At 34.4% G+C, this 18,245-nt stretch overlaps 1 protein-coding gene across 2 annotated transcripts; it reads right to left on the bottom strand.

The window, feature by feature from the left end:
* Positions 1-361: 361 nt before the first annotated feature.
* Positions 362-17,279, bottom strand: LOC123309827. 2 transcript variants are annotated; one of them, XM_044893104.1, is made up of 9 exons: positions 17,055-17,279; positions 14,384-14,518; positions 8,871-9,170; positions 8,468-8,524; positions 8,345-8,407; positions 7,513-7,605; positions 5,596-5,658; positions 712-840; positions 362-652 (listed from the first exon to the last, which is right to left on the bottom strand). In XM_044893104.1, the coding sequence occupies exons 1-9, from the start codon at positions 17,151-17,153 to the stop codon at positions 542-544; spliced, it is 1,050 nt and encodes a 349-aa protein (XP_044749039.1). In that variant the 5' UTR covers positions 17,154-17,279; the 3' UTR covers positions 362-541. The 2 variants fall into 2 exon arrangements, with proteins under 2 accessions (XP_044749039.1, XP_044749040.1); XM_044893105.1 differs by lacking the exon at positions 17,055-17,279 and adding an exon at positions 15,846-16,048.
* Between the last annotated feature and the right edge of the window lie 966 nt (positions 17,280-18,245).

Below are 18,245 nucleotides of genomic sequence, written 5' to 3'. Positions count from 1 at the left end.
GAATGAAGTTGCTCCAAAATAAAAAACTGAAATATCACTAGATATGAAAACTTAGGGGCCCCTACTTAAGATTCTGTTAAGCCGCAGTCGTGCAACTGACAATAAATTTAAGCGTCCATTAACTTTAAACTACGCTTAGTTGAGTACTCATTTTAAGGGGGATTAGTGCAAACGGTCCTTACAGAAATTTCCGACTGGAGGCTTTCATGAGACCCACCTAATGGTTTGATACTCAATAATAGCTATTAATAAATCTATCGAAGTACATACAATTAATGGTTTATATTTTATTGATACCAAATCTATAAAGAATCTTATTATAAACACTATAAGTATGATCACACTAGGTAGGTACTCCTTCGCTTCATCATTTAGCCATATTTTCTTGTATATATTAATTACTCTACTTTCTTATTTTTCGTATAAATCAACTATTATTTATAGAACTTCACTTTTGAGAAAAATGAAAATATAAGCAATCTTTTTTCTCTTATTACTTAAAATAATGCAAGTTTCAAGTCATCATCTACCAATTCTGATTTCAACACAACATAGTTGGCATGCAAGAGCTACTAGAACCTGACGAAGCGGAGAAAAGTGATGTTATGGTCGAAATAATAGCTTTGAAGATCGAAAATTTCGATTTATTTCCCTGAAAATATTAGTTGAGTTAGTTTTGAATTCATTTTGACTCATAGTATACTTTCGTACCTTTCCAGTATCTGTTTGGTTAGCTGGTGCCGTACTTGTACTGCTTCCATTCAAGAAAGTCTTCAAAAATCCTCCTACGAATCCGAATGGATCAATACCAGCCTGGGGTTCTCCATTCTCATCTAGAGGCTGAAATTGGAAATGAATTATGAAATATTTCAGATATTAATCATGAATTAAGCATTTTATAATCGTTACGTGCGAAGTATTTGAATTTTCTGAAATGTAGTTCAGTGTGTAAACTTTCATTAGGAAATGTACAGAAACCTTCCAATGCGACGTAGACAGAGCTTCATAACTGGAAAGCACCCGATTTAAAGTCTTCCTCCGAAATGAGTCTCATTCATTACCATTAAAGGATTGCACAACTTGAAATGATTTAATCTCGACAGTTCTTACACAGATGAAGTTTATGACTCTTGTTGCAAGTGAAACAGTCTCCACATTTTATTGCGAATTCGGATTCCTTCAGAAGATATTTTAAAGGGAGAATATTATACATTCTCCTATATTTTAAAAGTGCAATCCTTCTAGTAGTAAATCTCGAAATTACATCGACCTCGGTGAAATCCGTCTCATCTTTTCGAAGGATGACTTTCGACACGCGTATCTCGCAGAAAACTCAATCATATCTCAAATTGATATACAGGCTGTCCCGTAAAGACCACGTCAAACGAAAACGGAAAGTAGATCAGAATGTGCTCTACCTGATGTGAAAAAATCGTTCATATGAAAGTCTAACAGTTTTCGAGATATTCGATGTTTTATGAAAATGTTGAATTTTTTCACTTGAAATGCTTTCTCTCTTGCGGAAGCTTCAATTAAATACTTTTCGAATCAGTTTTTTTCCGTAACATTTTTTGAATGATTATTTCAATTCATGCAATGAAAATAGCACAAAATATTATACAGGGATTCTGAAAAAAAAAATTAAAATTCATGTTCTGAAGGAAGTGTTTTTTTTGTGCTGAATTCTATTTGACGTGGTATAAAAAAAGACACCAGACCTTTTCTTTTTTGAAAAGTTGCCCATTTTGTGAGGATTCCGAAAAGGTAAAATACAGGTGATAACCTTCTTCACGAAAAAACATATTTGAATGTTTATCGAGAATGGAGCATTTCTATGAAAAACTGATTTTGTCACCTTTTCCACAAATTCTTTCATTTTGCAGATTCTGCTGTAACATATTGAATAATTCTCTTGAAAAATGTCGACAAATGTTGCTGAAACATACTCCATAATCCACATAATATAAGGCAAGATAGATCCCAATATCGATTTACGGTGAATTTATGGACTGGAATATACGATGGAAAAATATTCACACTGTCGTTACAGTACGTGGTCTATCAATTATGAGTTTTCAAAGAAAACTTGTATTGGCATAATGAAAATTCGATTGAAGCAGCGTAGAACTGTTTGATCTTATTGAAAACGAAATACAGACAGAAGAGAAAATTATTAAAATAAGCATTTCCGACACACAAGGAAACACAAGAAAAAGGAAAACTTTTCTCATGATGAGCAACAAGATATTTTTAGAAGCGTTGTCAGTTTATGTACCTATACTCCATGCACATTCATTTTAGCAGTCGGTTGGCCATGAAATAAGTTTCTCAAGTTTTTGTAACTAGAACGGAGTAAGGTTGGCACTCATGAAATGTCGTTAATGGCATAAGGCCGTTGCCACAACTAATATCAATTTTTATTACGAAAATGCCGAAAGTGATTGAAAAAAGAGACAGGGTTTCAGGAAGTGCTATTTAGAATTCAGGTTCGCTCATTCAAATAGTTATACCCTGATTCTAAAATCCACAATACGTCAGACGGTAGCGAACATATTCAAGGTAAGAGAATTTATATACCTATTGTTTCATCTGAATCTGAACGACTTATATTTCAGCTGAATATTGCCACAATCCAAAAGATTGTGAATGAAGAAGATTACAAAGAATTTCTTTTTATTGGGAGACCCAAAAAAGTGGTGGCATTTGAGAATTTTATGTTTGAATGAATTAATGCGAAAAGTTTACTACAGGATTTTCGATGAATGTCATCGTAGAATAAGTTCCCGAAAATTGATTTTTCTATTTTTAATTTGACTTGTCCTATACATTGTAAATGTCTTAAGGTAGCAATAAATACCTAATTATTATTATTATATCAATGTATTAAGATGAACAACCACAAATACTAGCCAGTAGTCCTGTTAATTGTTTATTCATGTGATATTTTTGTTCAAAGGTGAAGTTCATCTTGACTTGAAACTTTCTTCAATTCCTTTTACTTCCGTAGATGCAAGATGATTTTTGTTGAAGAATTTAACATTCTTGTAATTATCTGTTAATTCCATCGGGAGATACCCATTTCCAACCACTGCATCATATGAATTTCACCTTCAGGTTAATATTTTTGAAATCTACAACTGATATAAGGAATTCAAACTTTAGCCGAAGAAGGTAACGAACATTAACTCTCCTGAAGCTAGTGCATATTATGATATTATACTGATCTCTGGTATGTTCCATGCAAATAACTAGATTTGGTATGCCTTCATTCAGTTTGTATAAACTTCAATTACGTTCGTCACATATTTTCCGAAGAGATTCGACATTGTGATAAAATACGTAAAACAGAAACTTTTACGTTAAACGGGCAACATAGCGTTGATTTAAAACCCAAAAATGTTTTGACAAGCTCCATAACCCCACATTCTCGTAGTATACAGAGTGAAATGTGTCAAATTTCCATGACCAACCGAGTGCTAAAATAAAAGTGAATGGAGTATATGTAAAAAATTTGATGATACGCATCTTCGGAAAATTTCAACATCCTTAAGTTCTGCCTAGCATTTAATTTTGTCCACACGATAGAGAATAAACAAATTGAATTCCCCTTCCATCATAACTCAAAAATATTAAGCAACCAATGGTCTTTCAATATACAATAACTTCTGTATCCTCCTGACAATTCATCAACTAGGAACCGACTCAATAGCACATTTCTCTCCTTCGGCGAACTGTATACAATGAGATGATGCACATAAAAGCCCATTCGGACACAAATTGATAAGACTATCATTCTCTTCAGGAAATAATGCCTATTCATATTATCCCCTATCCGAATTGTGAAACGAACCGCGCTGCAATTTCATAATTGGATAACCATTAAACAAACACTTAATACAAAGTTCCTATCGTTCATTATATAACCCTATGCAGCAATGGTAATTCAACCAATCCAATCGCAAATTGAATTATCATTAGAATTCGCACCGAAGATATTTTTTGCGAAATGTCGATTCGGTTCTTCGACAGTCCGCTCAAAATTACGGTTACTCACCGATAATTGGCGCTCTGACACTAAAAGTTTTTTAATATCTGCAGCGACAATCATTGCTGATAGAAGTTACCCTAATTGATATCGATTATCAACGATTTTGTGTCAATTTGGATTGGTTCAATGTTTGGAAATATCTGATAAATGTTGCTGTACAAGGTATATGATTTCCACAGCAATTTTTTTCTATCGAATCATAGTGAGAATTTTAAAAATTCACCTATTAGATTAGGGAAGCGTAAGGGCTAATGTATCTGCACGACTATATCCACAATAAACTTAGGAGAACTTGAAATAGATTATAGGATTTTCACAAAATGAGTTTTTAGACAACGAAGCCTGTTTCGCTTTCACAATAGCATCTTCAGGTTGGTGAAGGTGTCGACCGAACAGTTGAACTGAGCTCTATAAAATGTCGAGATTTGTTACCAGAAGAGTTGCTCTTTCAGAATATGTATTACTTTCAGATCTACGATGAGCTTTTTGGGAGATACTCTTGTCGAAAGCTGACGTTCGAAAAATTCCGAAAAATATGGGATAATTGAAAAATTCGTCAAGACCATACGGTTTTCAGCGAGGTCAATGAAACTTCGAGATTTACTATTAGAAGAATTGTTCTTATACAATGTGTATCACGTTTAGATCTGCGAAGATTTTTCTGGGAGATACACGTGACGAGAATTGACCTTTGAATAATTTCCATAAAGAAGGAGTCAGTTGATTCGTCAGGACAGAAAGGTTCAATCAAGCTCGATGAAATTTCGAGATTAAGTACTGGAAGAGTTGCTTTATTTGAATATGTATCATTTTTAGATCTACGATGATATTTCTGAGAGATGCGCGTGTCGAAATTTGACCTCTGAAAAATTTCGAAAAAGATAGCGTCACTAAAAAATTCGCCAAGACCAAACGGTTGCACCGAGCTGGAAGAGATGCTTTTTCGGAATATTGATGAAATTTAGGTCCATAACTATTTTCCTGGGAGATACACATATCGAAAGTTGACCTTGGTAAGATTCAAACAAAGTAGGGTCGTTTGAAAAGTGAGTTACACTTCGAGAATTTCGATTCTGAAGGGAAAACACGAATTAAATAACAAAATAAGCGACAATACCATTATAAGTTTTCGTAGGAATATATTTAAACTGTTCGGAATTTTGTATAAAGGCGTAAGGCACATGAACCTCATCAGAAATTTATATTCTTAACGATTGATGACGGTTATACTGGAATTGAATATCGTCGTTAGAGTTCGAATGTATTTTTTAGTTCTATTTTAATTTCATGTAGTATTCATTATAGCTATATTGATTAGTTTTCGCGTTGTTCGCTCTTTTTGAAAAGAAAATTAGAATGAATGCTAGTTAGGGGCTGTTTATTCCTCAGGAGTGCAATTGACGATATTTTTCATGGAATTGGTTATCGCAAATATTTTTCATGTAATTTTATTAGTAACATGAAGTACGTTCAAACAAGGCAATGTAGTTGGTATAAAAAAATCGTTTCATTTAAATGCATACGCATTGGTGAATATAAATACATACCGGGGCACTTAGTGATGGCAATATGCCTGCTACCACGCTTCCTGTCAATTTTCCTACTCCTTTCTGAAAAAAAAAAGATAATCTCTGGTATATCTCAGTAATCCTTTACAAGTGTTCGTGAGGATAAGTAATCAAAAAATTTTTTTTTATTCTATACAGTGCAATTCTTTGACCTGCACATATATTTCAACAGTAGATGCTTCAGATCAAAAGAAACCGAGGAAGAAACAATTTTTGTCTTAACAGTTTTTGCCGATTCAGCCTAGATAAAAGTATACAGGGTGTCCGGGGAATAACAGTACATACTCTTACCAGAGATAGAGTTGGACCAGCTGGTTACGGATTGACTATAAAAAATTAATTTCTGGATTTCCCTAGAAAGCTACAGGGTGATTTTCCAACTTCATGGAAATACTTAGACCATCATAAAATACAAACTTATTGACGGATATTATTGAAACTTGGGAGGTTATTGACACATGCTAAGGTCAAGTCAGAAAAATATCAATTATTTCATTATTCCAGGGCCGGACTCATTAATATTCATTTAAAGTGTTCAGGGCAAAAAAACACGTTGTATTTCAAATGACAAATAATTGATTCGTTTTTTAGGAAGAAGCTAAATTATGCTTCAATTCTCGATATCACTCAAAGTTGTCATCATTAAGAATTATTTTTTTATGAATTTTTTAATTTGGATAAAGTTCGAAAATTTGAATTTTTCACCATGAATAGAACTGGAAATGTCATGTTTGAATATAAAATGCGAATGTATTAGTAGAAAATTTACAAAAAAGTTCAGAGCTTTAATAAGCACTTCAATAACGAAACAATAACAAATGAAAAAACAAAAATACAGTAAAGAGTACCTAATAAAAATAAAAATAGGAACGAATGAATTGCTGAGTCAACGATATTTCAAAAGTGGTTCGAAATGAAAACCAATAGCTTGTATACATTTCTCTTGCCGAATTTTCAAATTGGATACAGCCTTTCGAATCATATCACCATTATTTCTTAAAATATCGCAACAGTTGATTATTCTGTTCATCAGCTGTTCTCTTCACTGGAAGAAGTGTAACTTTGGTCTATATCATTGTTGTCGAACACCCAGTATACATAAGAATAATTTTGAAATATGCTTCTGTATACCCTATACACATCACCAATTTTTTTTTCAAAATACCTTCATTTACTCCCTCAAAGTGAAATCCGCGTCTGGGGTGGCCACCCACTATATCAACAAATTATTATAGTCTTCTTCACCTTCAGTGACTTTTCTAAGAAAATTTATTATTTATTTTCGACCTGCACAAGATGACTATGTCCTGTTCAGGTAAAAAAATTGCAATTTTCGAACTTTATCCAAATAAAAAATTCATAAAAAAATAATTGTTGATGTGACAACTTTGAGCGGTACCAAAAATTGAAGCATAATTTAGCTTCTTTCAAAAAAGCTAATCAATTATTTGTAATTCGAAATACAAAGTGTTTTTTTACCCTGAATACTTTAAATGGAGATTAATGAGTCCGGCCCTGGAATAATGGAATAATTGATATCTTTCTGACTCAACCTTAGCATGTGTCAAGAACCTCCTAAGTTTCAATAATATCCGTCAATAAGTTTGGATTTTATGATGGTCTAAGTATTTCCATGGAAAATCACCCTGTAGCTTTCTAGGGAAATCCAGAAATTAATTTTTTATAGTCAATCCGTAATCAGCTAGTCCAACTCTATGTCTGGTATGAGTATGTACAGTTACTCCTCGGACACCCTGTATGTACAAATCGAAGACTCACCCTGTGAGTGAATTCAGAAAAAATCTCATACGGATTTTTTATATGTTATAATTGAACGAAAATTGCAAATCTGATAATATTAACAAATTAAATTGTTGTTTCATCATGGATACTTACAGCTCCAGGTGGATTGGCGATTCCTTGTAGTAAAGCTCCAACCAATCCACCAACAAATGATCCAATATCAGATCCACCACCACCATCTCCACCCTGAAAAAAAAATTAAAAAAAATTTGTTTGGCGTAGGAAGGGATTTGGATTTATTTAACCTTGAAACGAATAACCAAATTTTTCAATTTATAGAACCAGTAAATAAATAAAGCCTGAAATAATTGATAAACCTGAACAGACTAACATTGCAAAAATTCTCCTGAACAACCAGTTCTTCAATGAAAACAGCTTGACTCTTTCAGGGAAAGACAGTACATAGATTTCTCATCAGAATGGATTATTCAATTGAACACGAAATCCAGAGGAATTTTTAAATTTTCATTCAATATGAACACAACAGTTCGAGCCACTATATATTAATATAGAAATGCTTTCGAATGATCATTTATCTCTGCCTCAATTGTTGATAATTATCATAAAATCCTCTCGAATTGTTTGCAGTTCCAAAACGTTCTCAACAAAGAAACAAACCGTGATTTGAGAATACATAACTTTAATTTCCACATAGGATATGAATAATAGAATCAAAAGTATTTCAAGCAAGGCTTTTGGGAATACTAATTTTCCCTCTGTAAAATCTATTCTTGACATAGAATTTACAGTACCAGGTGAAAATGGGTTGTAAATTATTTTTTAATCGAATAAGTCAGCATGCAGTTTCGTTATCCAAACTGAGAAGTGAGAATATATTTTTCATTCTACAGTAACAAATTTCTCCTCAGTGTATTCGAATGCTAGGTAGGTATTACTTGTATTATTTCTTGAACCTACAACTTACCCCAAAGAATCCTCTCAAAAGGTCAGTTACTCCCATAAAATCGAAGGTTCCATCTGGATTTTGCTGAAATTATAAATCATCAATAAAGTGTGATTTTAGGCTATAATCCATGTTATAACTCACAGTGCTGAGACTTCCAAGCAGTCCAGTGATTGCTTCTGTATCAATACTCCCATCAGGCTGGAAAATTTCAAAACAATGTATTTTTTTCTACGGGTTAAATGACGACAATTTTTGTTGAGCATTTAAAATTTACAGTCACTTGTGGCAAATCATTTTAATATTATTCCTTGATGATTAAACAATAAATTTCTTCCCTCCCTTTGATTCAAAAAAAAGAATAACGAGAAGCTGCTACGTGAAACATTATTATAAATTAGAAGTCAGTGTGTGGATGCACAATTTGTGCATCCAATTTTCAAGAAACAACAAATGATATAAATTTCCGACTCCAATCAACATAGATAAACACTGGTGTTTCCCTTCAATTTCACGCAATACTCCAAACTGTTGAAATCGCACGTACCTTGAGGATACCTCCCAGAAGAGCCCCAATCAAACCAGTAATCATGTTTCCTTCTTCCTCGTCGCTTTCTCCTTCCTCCTGGGCCTCCAACTGAACTCCAAGCTGGCTCCCTGTACTGGTGGAGTTCTTCAATTCTTGCCTTGACGTCCTGTTCATCAGACGAATCTCGTTTTCAGTATCGTTCAGAGGATCGAGTACTGGATCCGTGTAATTCTCCATAGTGAAGATATCCGAGGAATTATTGATGATTGGAATTGGGGAGAAGGTTGATGAGGCGACTTCTATTGGCAAAGTTAAATTCTGCAAAAAAAATGTAAACTCATATCTTCATAATCCTTCTATCTGATTATTATGCTTAGTGCAAGATTGGGTGATGACTGATCTGTACTGAAATAGGTTGACGAATAATGAGAAAAGGAATAGATAAAAGCAAGTGTACTCTTAAAAAAATATTACACTTTGAAAGGTAGGTCGAATATGCGTGAGTATAATTAGATCACAAACAAAATTGAAGAAGAGATAAGCATATGTATATGTGAAGTTGATACTTCATAAATCTTAACCAATTTCAACGGTATACTAATCTAGTGGCCCAATAAGACACATAATGTCAAGAGATAACAGAACTGAACATATTCCAGGGACATGCTTACCTCTGCCATCAGCGCTAATGGATATAATGTTGAAGTTAAAGTTCCTGGTTATTCATATAAAGATGCATGGAGGCGAGAATTTAGTCTTATCATAGACTTATAAATAACATGGACTCCGCATGTGAGAGAGAAGTCGGTTGGTTGAATAAGATGGAGAGTTTGTGGGCAAGCTGTCAAAAGGTTATAGAACACAAATTTATGCGAAAATTTTCTTTAATAAATTTTCAACAAGCTTCCGAGAAGAGACGTAGGAATTCCATAGCATTCCTTCGAAATGAATTATGTCCAAAAATATGTGAGTTTTATTCAAGAATAGATGTAATGAGAATAATAATCAACGTATCAACACCTTGTGGGCAAAGTCTGCGAAAATTGTAAAAATTTTCCATAATAAATGTTCAACAAGCTATCGAGAAGGCAAACAGGAATTCCTTAACATTCCTTCAAAATGGAAAATATAAAAATTATGTGAGTTTCATTCAAGAATAAATATAATGTGAATAATAATCAACGTATGAACACCTTGTGGGCAACGTCTGCGTCACATATTGTATCATCATATGATTTTGACATTGCCCACACGGAATCAGTTCATCTCTTTCTTGTTCGATCAAAACGCATAAGCCTGTCCCTCTCTAATGCATACAACCCCTCGATCTACTGAAAAGTCACGTGACAGTGAGTCCATGTATTATAAGTCTATGAGTCTTATGAATTGAAATGTAATTGAAATGTATCAATATAGTTACTCTAGCATGCCAGGACCATTCTGGTAACCAAAAGGCATATTACATTTTCAAACAAGGCTCACAGACAACGTTTACTGGTTCAGAATCGGAAGTTTGAATGGCCAAAACCACTGCTAGGGGTAACGTAGTAGAGTGAACTAGAATACAACATGGAAATCCTTGGAATCAAACCTCAGGTTTGAGACAATTAAGGCGCTATTGTGGAATAATATAAAAACTCTGTAGCTGAGAACATTCAGGTATAGAGTACGAGGATGTATTGATATCCAGTTAGCCTAGACCAGTTCCATGCATGAAAAAAGATTGCGTTACCATAGCAACGAACAATAACTCTTTAGAAGTGTCAGTGTGAAGTTTGGGGTCAAAAAAGTAAACCAGAGTTACGCAACAAATTAAAAGAAAGAAGATGTCCAACGAAATTGTGAAAATCGAAAAATTGGAGTATTATCAAGTACCTGTATTCAAAAGAGTTAAGAGGTAAGCAGATTTACGAAGATATGCTTAATTCCCTTGGTGATCAATGTCCTTCGTAAGCGACCGTGAAAAAACGGACTGCAAGCTTCAAAAGAGGTAAATTTTCCTTTGAAGATGATGACCGATCGGGAAGGCCAGTTTATGTGTCAGTCCCCGAAAATATCGATGCAGTTCATGACATGATTTTATCAGACCGTCGAATTGGGCTAAAACGGATATCTGAATATTTTATACGAACGCGTTCATCATATAGTTCACGTCAATTTGGACATGAGAAGAATTGCTGCAAAATGGATCCCCAAATGTTTGAATGTTTACCAAATGCGTTCAAGGGTAGAAGCATCGCGTTTGCTCTGTACTCGATTTAAAAACGATGTAGACTTCTTAAACCGAATTGTTACTATGGATGAGGCTTGGGTACATTTCTACGATCCAGAAACAAAGCAACAATCGATGGAATGGCGAGACTCAGGTTCTCCAAGACCTAAGAAGTTTCCAGTCCAAAAATCTGCTGGAAAAGTTTTTGCTTCAGTTTTTTGGGACTGCCATGAAGTAATCATGATTGATTTTTTGGATAAGGGTAGAACAATATCCGGAGATTACTATTCGACATAACTGACCACTCTATGGGAAAAAATTGAAGAGAAAAGACGCGGAAAGCTATCCGAAGGTGTTATGTTTTTGCAGGACAACGCCTCTGCATTCGAATCTCATTATGCCATGCAAATAATTCTTGATTTAAGGTTTGAATTACTAGAACACCCCCCCTTATTCACCAGATTTGGTTCCATCCGATTATCATCTCTTTCCTCAACTGAAAAAAAGTTTAGAAGGTCGTAAATTTTCTTCCAACGAGGAGGTAATGAAAGCTGTGGAGGTCTGGTTTGCAGAGGAAGAAGAAACATTTTTCTTGAAAGGTCTAGAGAAGTTGCAGGTTCACTGTAATAGATGTATCCAATTAAGAGGATCATATATAGAGTAATCAAACATTTTGACATTGAAATTTGGTTTGGTTCTACAGTACGCTAAGAATTTTTCAACATATCCTCGTAAGATCAGCGATCAGATATCTTAGTTTCACACAGATGAAAGTTTTGGATCGCAGTAGAGTATTATGTGCTTTGAATACTTGTGAACTTGTGGAGCTTGCCTAGTGACATATGGGCCAAAACCAGGTGGGAAAGGTAACTAAAAATAAGTGTTGCTTAACTTAAATGCACATGACTGAACATGACTTTTTATATACGTTTTGTAGAATATTATTCTGAAGTCATATGATAAGTGTCAGACACCTTCCATGCACCAAAACTCTTGTAAGACGCTTTGAAGCTTCACAAAGATAAAGATTTTTCATCGAAAGTTCGGCAATCCAATATGCAAATTTACCTATTTCAGGATTACCAACGAAATTGAAGGAATTTGCAAGTTCTGGGACGTTCTAGTCATTGAACTCCTGTCTTGTGAGAAAGAACAATGAATAGTTGGGAGGAGAGATTTCGGAAATCATGAATCATGTGAGATTTGCACCGTTTTGTGTTAAATTAGCGATTAATATCCAACTGTCAAATTTTTTTGTTCTCTCCACAATATTGATATTAAATACTAATTAGTTCCCACAAACGTTCAAACAATTAGTCCACTTATGAATTGACGGTTAACCTTCATCAAACTTCCATTACAATCGTTTTTTGTACTCTATTATTGGATTCGATTACTTCATATTGTTAATATTCATTTTTATGAAATGAAATCCGCGGTTTTTTTCGGCTTCGAATGACCTGAAAATGAAAGTCTATGGTAATTTTTTAGTTAACGGTTGTCATTAATATTGATTACGTTAATTGTGCATGTTGCGATAGAATGAAATTCATTATGTGGTCGTTCCATGAATGTTGGTGGTTGCGGATGGTGAGGCGGAAACATTCACATATTTCAATGTTATCGGCTTTGCGAACGCCTACTACGAATGTCATGCTCATTCATCGCTTATAAATTTCCACAGAAATGGAGAATTGCCTCATTTACTATTAGAATACAAAAAACTGGTTAAATGTAGAGTGTGAGTCAAGCTCACCTATCGAGGAGTTCCTAGTATGAGATAAAAAGATCTACCGGTATCTGAGAGCTGATCCACAATACATCTTCCCTGAAATGAATGTCATTATGTAGGCACGCATATTACGCTGCCTGAAAATTGAAGTGGATTTTCGGGAGAAAACTTTCTTTTCACTCTTGAACCAAATGTTCAGTATTGCTGTACATACCATGAGGAATGACGTATGTATTAGCGTATTACACAAACACACAAAATATGGTCCTCATGACACTTGACGACTCATCTGGCGCCAAAGCTCTAGTTGAAGAAGGAGGGGAAGGAAGAGCAAGAGCTACAACTGTCGCACAAAATCGGCATGTACGAGGATATATTGAGAAATTCTTAGCCTACTCTAGAACCAAACCAAATTTCAAAATATTTTATTACTCAACATATTCTCCTCTCAATTAGATACATTTATAACAGTGAACCTGCAACATCTCTAGACCTTTCAAAGAAAAATGTTTCTTCTTACTCTGCAAACCAGACCTTCACAGCTTTTTTTACCTCCTCGTTGAAAGAAAATTTACGACCTTTTAAACTTTTTTTCAGTCGAGGAAAGAGATGATAGTCGGATGGAGCCAAATCTGGTGAATAAGGGGGGTGTTCAAGTAATTCTAACTCTAAATCTCAATTTTTTGCATGGCAACATGAGATTGGTGTGCAGGGGCGTTTTCCTGTAAACACAAAACACCTTTGGATAGCTTTCCGCGTCTTTTCTCTTTAATTCTTTCCTTTGAAGTGGTCAGTAATGTCGAATAGTAATATCCGATCTGGTTATTGTTCCACCCTTATCCAAAATATCAATCATGATTACTCCAAGGCAATCCCAAAAAACTGAAGCAAGAACTTTTCCAGCAGATTTTTTGACACGAAATATCTTAGTTCTTGGAGAACCAGAGTGTCGCCATTCCATCAATTGTTGCTTTGTTTCTGGATCGTAGAAATGTACCCAAGTCTTTTCCATGACGCGAACTACATGATGAACGAGTTAGTATGAAATATTCGGTGCTTCAGATATCCGTTTCAGCCCAATTCGACGGTCTGATAAAATCATGTCATGAACTGCATCGATATTTTCGGAGACTGACACAGAAACTGGCCTTTCCGATCGGCCATCATCTTCAATGGAAAATTTACCTATTTTGAATCCTCATATTTTGAAGTCCAATTTTTCATGGTCGCATTCGAAGGACATTGATCTTCGAGGGTATTAAGCATATCTTCGTGAATCTGCTTACCTCTGAACCCTTTCAAAAACAGGTTCTTGATGATGGCTCGATACTCCAGTTTTTTGATTTTCACAATTTCGGTTGACATCTTCTTTGTTTCAATTTAGTGCGTAACTCTGGTTTTCTTTTTTGACCTCAAACTTCACATTGATACTTCTGATGAGTTATTGTTCGTTGAGATGGTAACGCATCATCAGGACCATAACTGAGTTCTTATAAATAATGAATCCTCCATAATACCAGATTGTGATCAATATGAAATTTCTCAGTACTGACCAATAAAATATAGATGAATGAAAAAAGGACGTACCTGCCATGGCTCATCTAGAGGAGTTTCCTGCTGATGCTGACTGAAGAATACATCATTACCTCCTTTATATCCCAAGAATGTAGAGTACTCATACTTTGGTAAATCACTTTCTTTCGGCAGATAATTATCGATATCCTAGGAGAAAATACAATCTTAATTATGAGGATATAGAAAAGGAGATCTCCATCTGAACAAGATGTCCCAGAATGACCCAGAATCAATGGATCATCCTGAAATATACTTTTTAAAAGAGGTTATGGGTGCTCCAATCAATACGAAAAAATTCATCACCCTTAGAATATGTCTTCTGTTTTTTTTTCAACATTTCAATAATGATTTCTACCACACCTCGTTCTGTTTCTGCGTAGCACGGTTACAAATAAGTCTGTGTCGGTTCTTTCATTCCGTGGTGAAATATTCTTCATTGAATATAGGTACCAAAACTTATGCAGAACTCCTTATAAAATATGCTGTCATAGTTGGAAAAAAATCCCAACTTCAAACGGATCCTGCAACCTTTGAATGGTTGAAATTTTTGAACATTTGGTATGTTGTTGATTTTCACCTACCCGGAGGAAAATTTCATGCGGACAAATGATTGTATGTCTGATTTTCGATATATAGGGTGTCAAAGATGAAAAGTGAAGCTTCGAACTCCGATTTCCTCACAATTTCGAGAATTGACAGAACACTTTTGTATTGTTTACTACTGAATTATTGTGACTTCTCAATTATTTTACAATTTCTCGATAATTTTCATCCAATACTCTTTTCGCCATTACTGGGATACAAATTTCAATTCGATTAATAAACCAACCACTGTATTTCTCTTATGAGGATTCAATCCAGAATAGATGAATTTTTCAAATCTTTATCGAAATTAATTGACATGCATTTTTCTTATACAGTGTGGTTTGAAAATATGTAATTGCACGTTAACATCTTCTTCTGAAGTTGTAAACGAGAGAGAACATTTTATATGTATATCCAACCTTTTTTGATGTTGAGAAGGCCCCATTGTCATTCCTGTATAGGATCAGTGATAAGATACAGTCCCAGTTTTTAAGCGTTTTTTCAAATAAGCCCCTTTAATCGAAAGGTTGAGCAACAGAAATATAAGAAAGCAGTTTTAGTTTTGAATATTTTCGTAAAACAAGTTGTTGGAAATTAATTTACTTCATGTCGTGTGCGTAACAAATGGCCATCAAAAAGTTTGAGATATTATTAATCAATATTCAGTATCGGTAGAAAGAGCGACGAGAAATAACTAAATGTTTCACAATGGGTAATTGTTAAGAGATCCTGTATAATTTTCTAACTGAAACGACAAAATTGTAATACATAATACATAATATACAAATAATCACTAATTCGTACAAGACAAGCAAATGTATATCATATAAGAAGTACAATTCTATACAAAGTGAAACTGCTCCATTCCTTCATCACTCTCCATACTCACCATTGTTATTTTATTGTTCTACCAGTTGTTACACAGTTTAACAAATAGATCCCAATCGAGTGAGAGAACATTAAATTTGGATGCCAGTTTCACGAGCCGTAGGTACTCGAATATTCGCAACATCGCAACACAGTGAAATGTAATACATTTTCTCATCTCATTGATGTTTCCTTCGTGGAATTCTCTTCGGAATTTTATTTTCTCTCACTCCTATTAATAATTGAATGCATACAACCGTTGTCGGTCGGTGTATTTTACATTTGAATTTTAAACAAGCAAAAATTTGCCGTTGCAGTCAAGACGAAATGGAAATACATATATCCAAGAAGATATGCGCTTGTTATGAGTTTTTTTAGTCCCAACTTCCCCTTGAATCTTCTCAACTCACATATAAATGAACATACATGAAATAGTACTAGAGATAGCAACGTCGAGAGTACAAGAATTTCAGGAAGGCTGATTCTTCAAAATATGATTCCTTGGGCAGGAATCAGTAACATTTCCAAGGTGAAAGATGCATCGCAATCTTAATAAAGGTAAAAATGATTAATTTGAAGTCATGGTTTGAAATTTCTTCAACTCACTGGGCAGTTAGTAACGGCCAAATCGTCTTTCAAAAAAAATACAAATTCTCAATTGTGTGTGTGTGTGTGAATTTTAGTAGAATGACTGCATATCCATGATTTTAACCTATACAGTTGTTCCCTAGTGAACTCAACGTCTCCCACCTGACAGAGGTGATTAAAAAAGAGCGCTAAGGTGGAAACAGTAAAAAAATTGAGAATTCAAATTGATCGTAACATTGTTCGTTTACAACGTTTATAGCTACCGGATTCAATTCCAGATTTTCGTCAAGTAAAACTTTGCAGACAAACTTTGAACAAGAAGAAGTGACAACTGAAAATTTTTTTTTAATATTTTGCAAGTTTTATTAGTAGATATTTTTTTTTCTATTTTTTTTTACTACGAAACGATCTAGGGTGGTTATAGGATCTTTGTTATCAATTATTTTTTTAACTTCGCCATTTTTACTCTATTGTAGATGTAGTGGATTATTGGAAACGCTTCATTTTTACCAGTAGTACCAACCTTGTGTTAAAAATAAATCTCCTCAAACACCCTGCATTCTACAGATAATCAAAATTTTCGATGTATAACTACCTGAAATTTTCAGAGAGAAAGTACCAGAAAAAAATTGATGCTATTTACCTGAATTGGTGGATTTTCCGCAATATTGTTCAAAAGACGCAGCGGAGATGAACATATGATACGAAGAGAAGACGTGAGTAGAAGAATATAGGTATTCATTCTTGCGAGGGAATATCCACTGTTACACAATCAAACCCCTTGGGAAAATATGAGCATTTCACAAATTTGAAATATTTCAGGTTGTCACCGCACATCTACATCCAAAGAAATCTGAACAAATACTGTCAACTCATCAATACAAAGAAGACCATTCCGCAATATTTCTCGAAATTGATGGTTACCATCACAATTTCCAGTGTTCAGAAAGAAATTTTCTCTAATATCGAACAAATTGCAGTTGCTCATGTATTTTCTTGCAAAACTGATCGTTTTTGTAAATGTCAACTGACTTGGAACACTGCAACCGTGTCCATTTAATAACATGTAATTTTTTCATCCATGTACACATTAAGAAATGAAAGTATGTTCGAAACTATGGTATCGATTTCGTATTGCCTGTAAATTGTAACATTTTGATATACATGGGGATTCCTTGATACTCATCATCCATAATCAGCTTAAAGTTGCACACATATTTATTTATATCATCCCAAAAAAATGACGATTTTCGATGGACGAACACCGGATGCTATCATAACAAAAGTTACGATTTTCCTTGAAATAACATAATTATACCCTCAGAAGAAAGCCTACTTATTGAGACTTGCACCTAGTTTTTTGAATTTTTACTGTTATCCGCATTGGAAGATATATATCAGGTAAAGTTTAGGTTATGTCCTGATGGTTCCTTCCTAAATCATTCAAATACCTATTATATTGATTTCTCGATCAAGCTTTGGCCAACTGGAAAATATTTTTAAGTAAGGTGGAGCACTAAGAAGATATTATTCATTACCAACATCATCATTATCAGTGACAATTCTTCTGTTCTTCAGTTGTTCGAAGAAAGCTATTATAGGACTCCTATGTTGGGGAATCATCAACCATAGATATACCGGTTGCTGTTCAGCACGAAATACAGAGAAAAAACTTCTGACGCATTATTGGCATGTGTCAGTTTGTCAGTTTTAAATTCATAAAAAGACTGGCGACGCATTTACGAAATAAACTTGTCATCACTGTTCGGTTCCTAAGAAAATGATTCTTTCGATATTTTCGAAGAAACCTCCCCATGAAGATAATAATTTTTGA

The sequence above is a fragment of the Coccinella septempunctata genome, chromosome 3 (genome assembly GCF_907165205.1).
Source record: "Coccinella septempunctata chromosome 3, icCocSept1.1, whole genome shotgun sequence".
NCBI lineage: Eukaryota > Metazoa > Arthropoda > Insecta > Coleoptera > Coccinellidae > Coccinella > Coccinella septempunctata.
This window is presented reverse-complemented; position numbering and strand designations above follow the sequence as displayed.

Excerpts from the sequence above, each read along its gene's own strand:
- LOC123309827 (XM_044893104.1), bottom strand. The coding sequence starts at position 17,153 with ATGAATACCTATATTCTTCTACTCACGTCTTCTCTTCGTATCATATGT. Across the intron at positions 14,519-17,054 it reads CGGAAAATCCACCAATTCAG|GATATCGATAATTATCTGCC; the intron begins GTAAATAGCATC and ends ATTTTCTCCTAG. Across the intron at positions 9,171-14,383 it reads CTCTAGATGAGCCATGGCAG|AATTTAACTTTGCCAATAGA; the intron begins GTACGTCCTTTT and ends TTTTTTTTGCAG.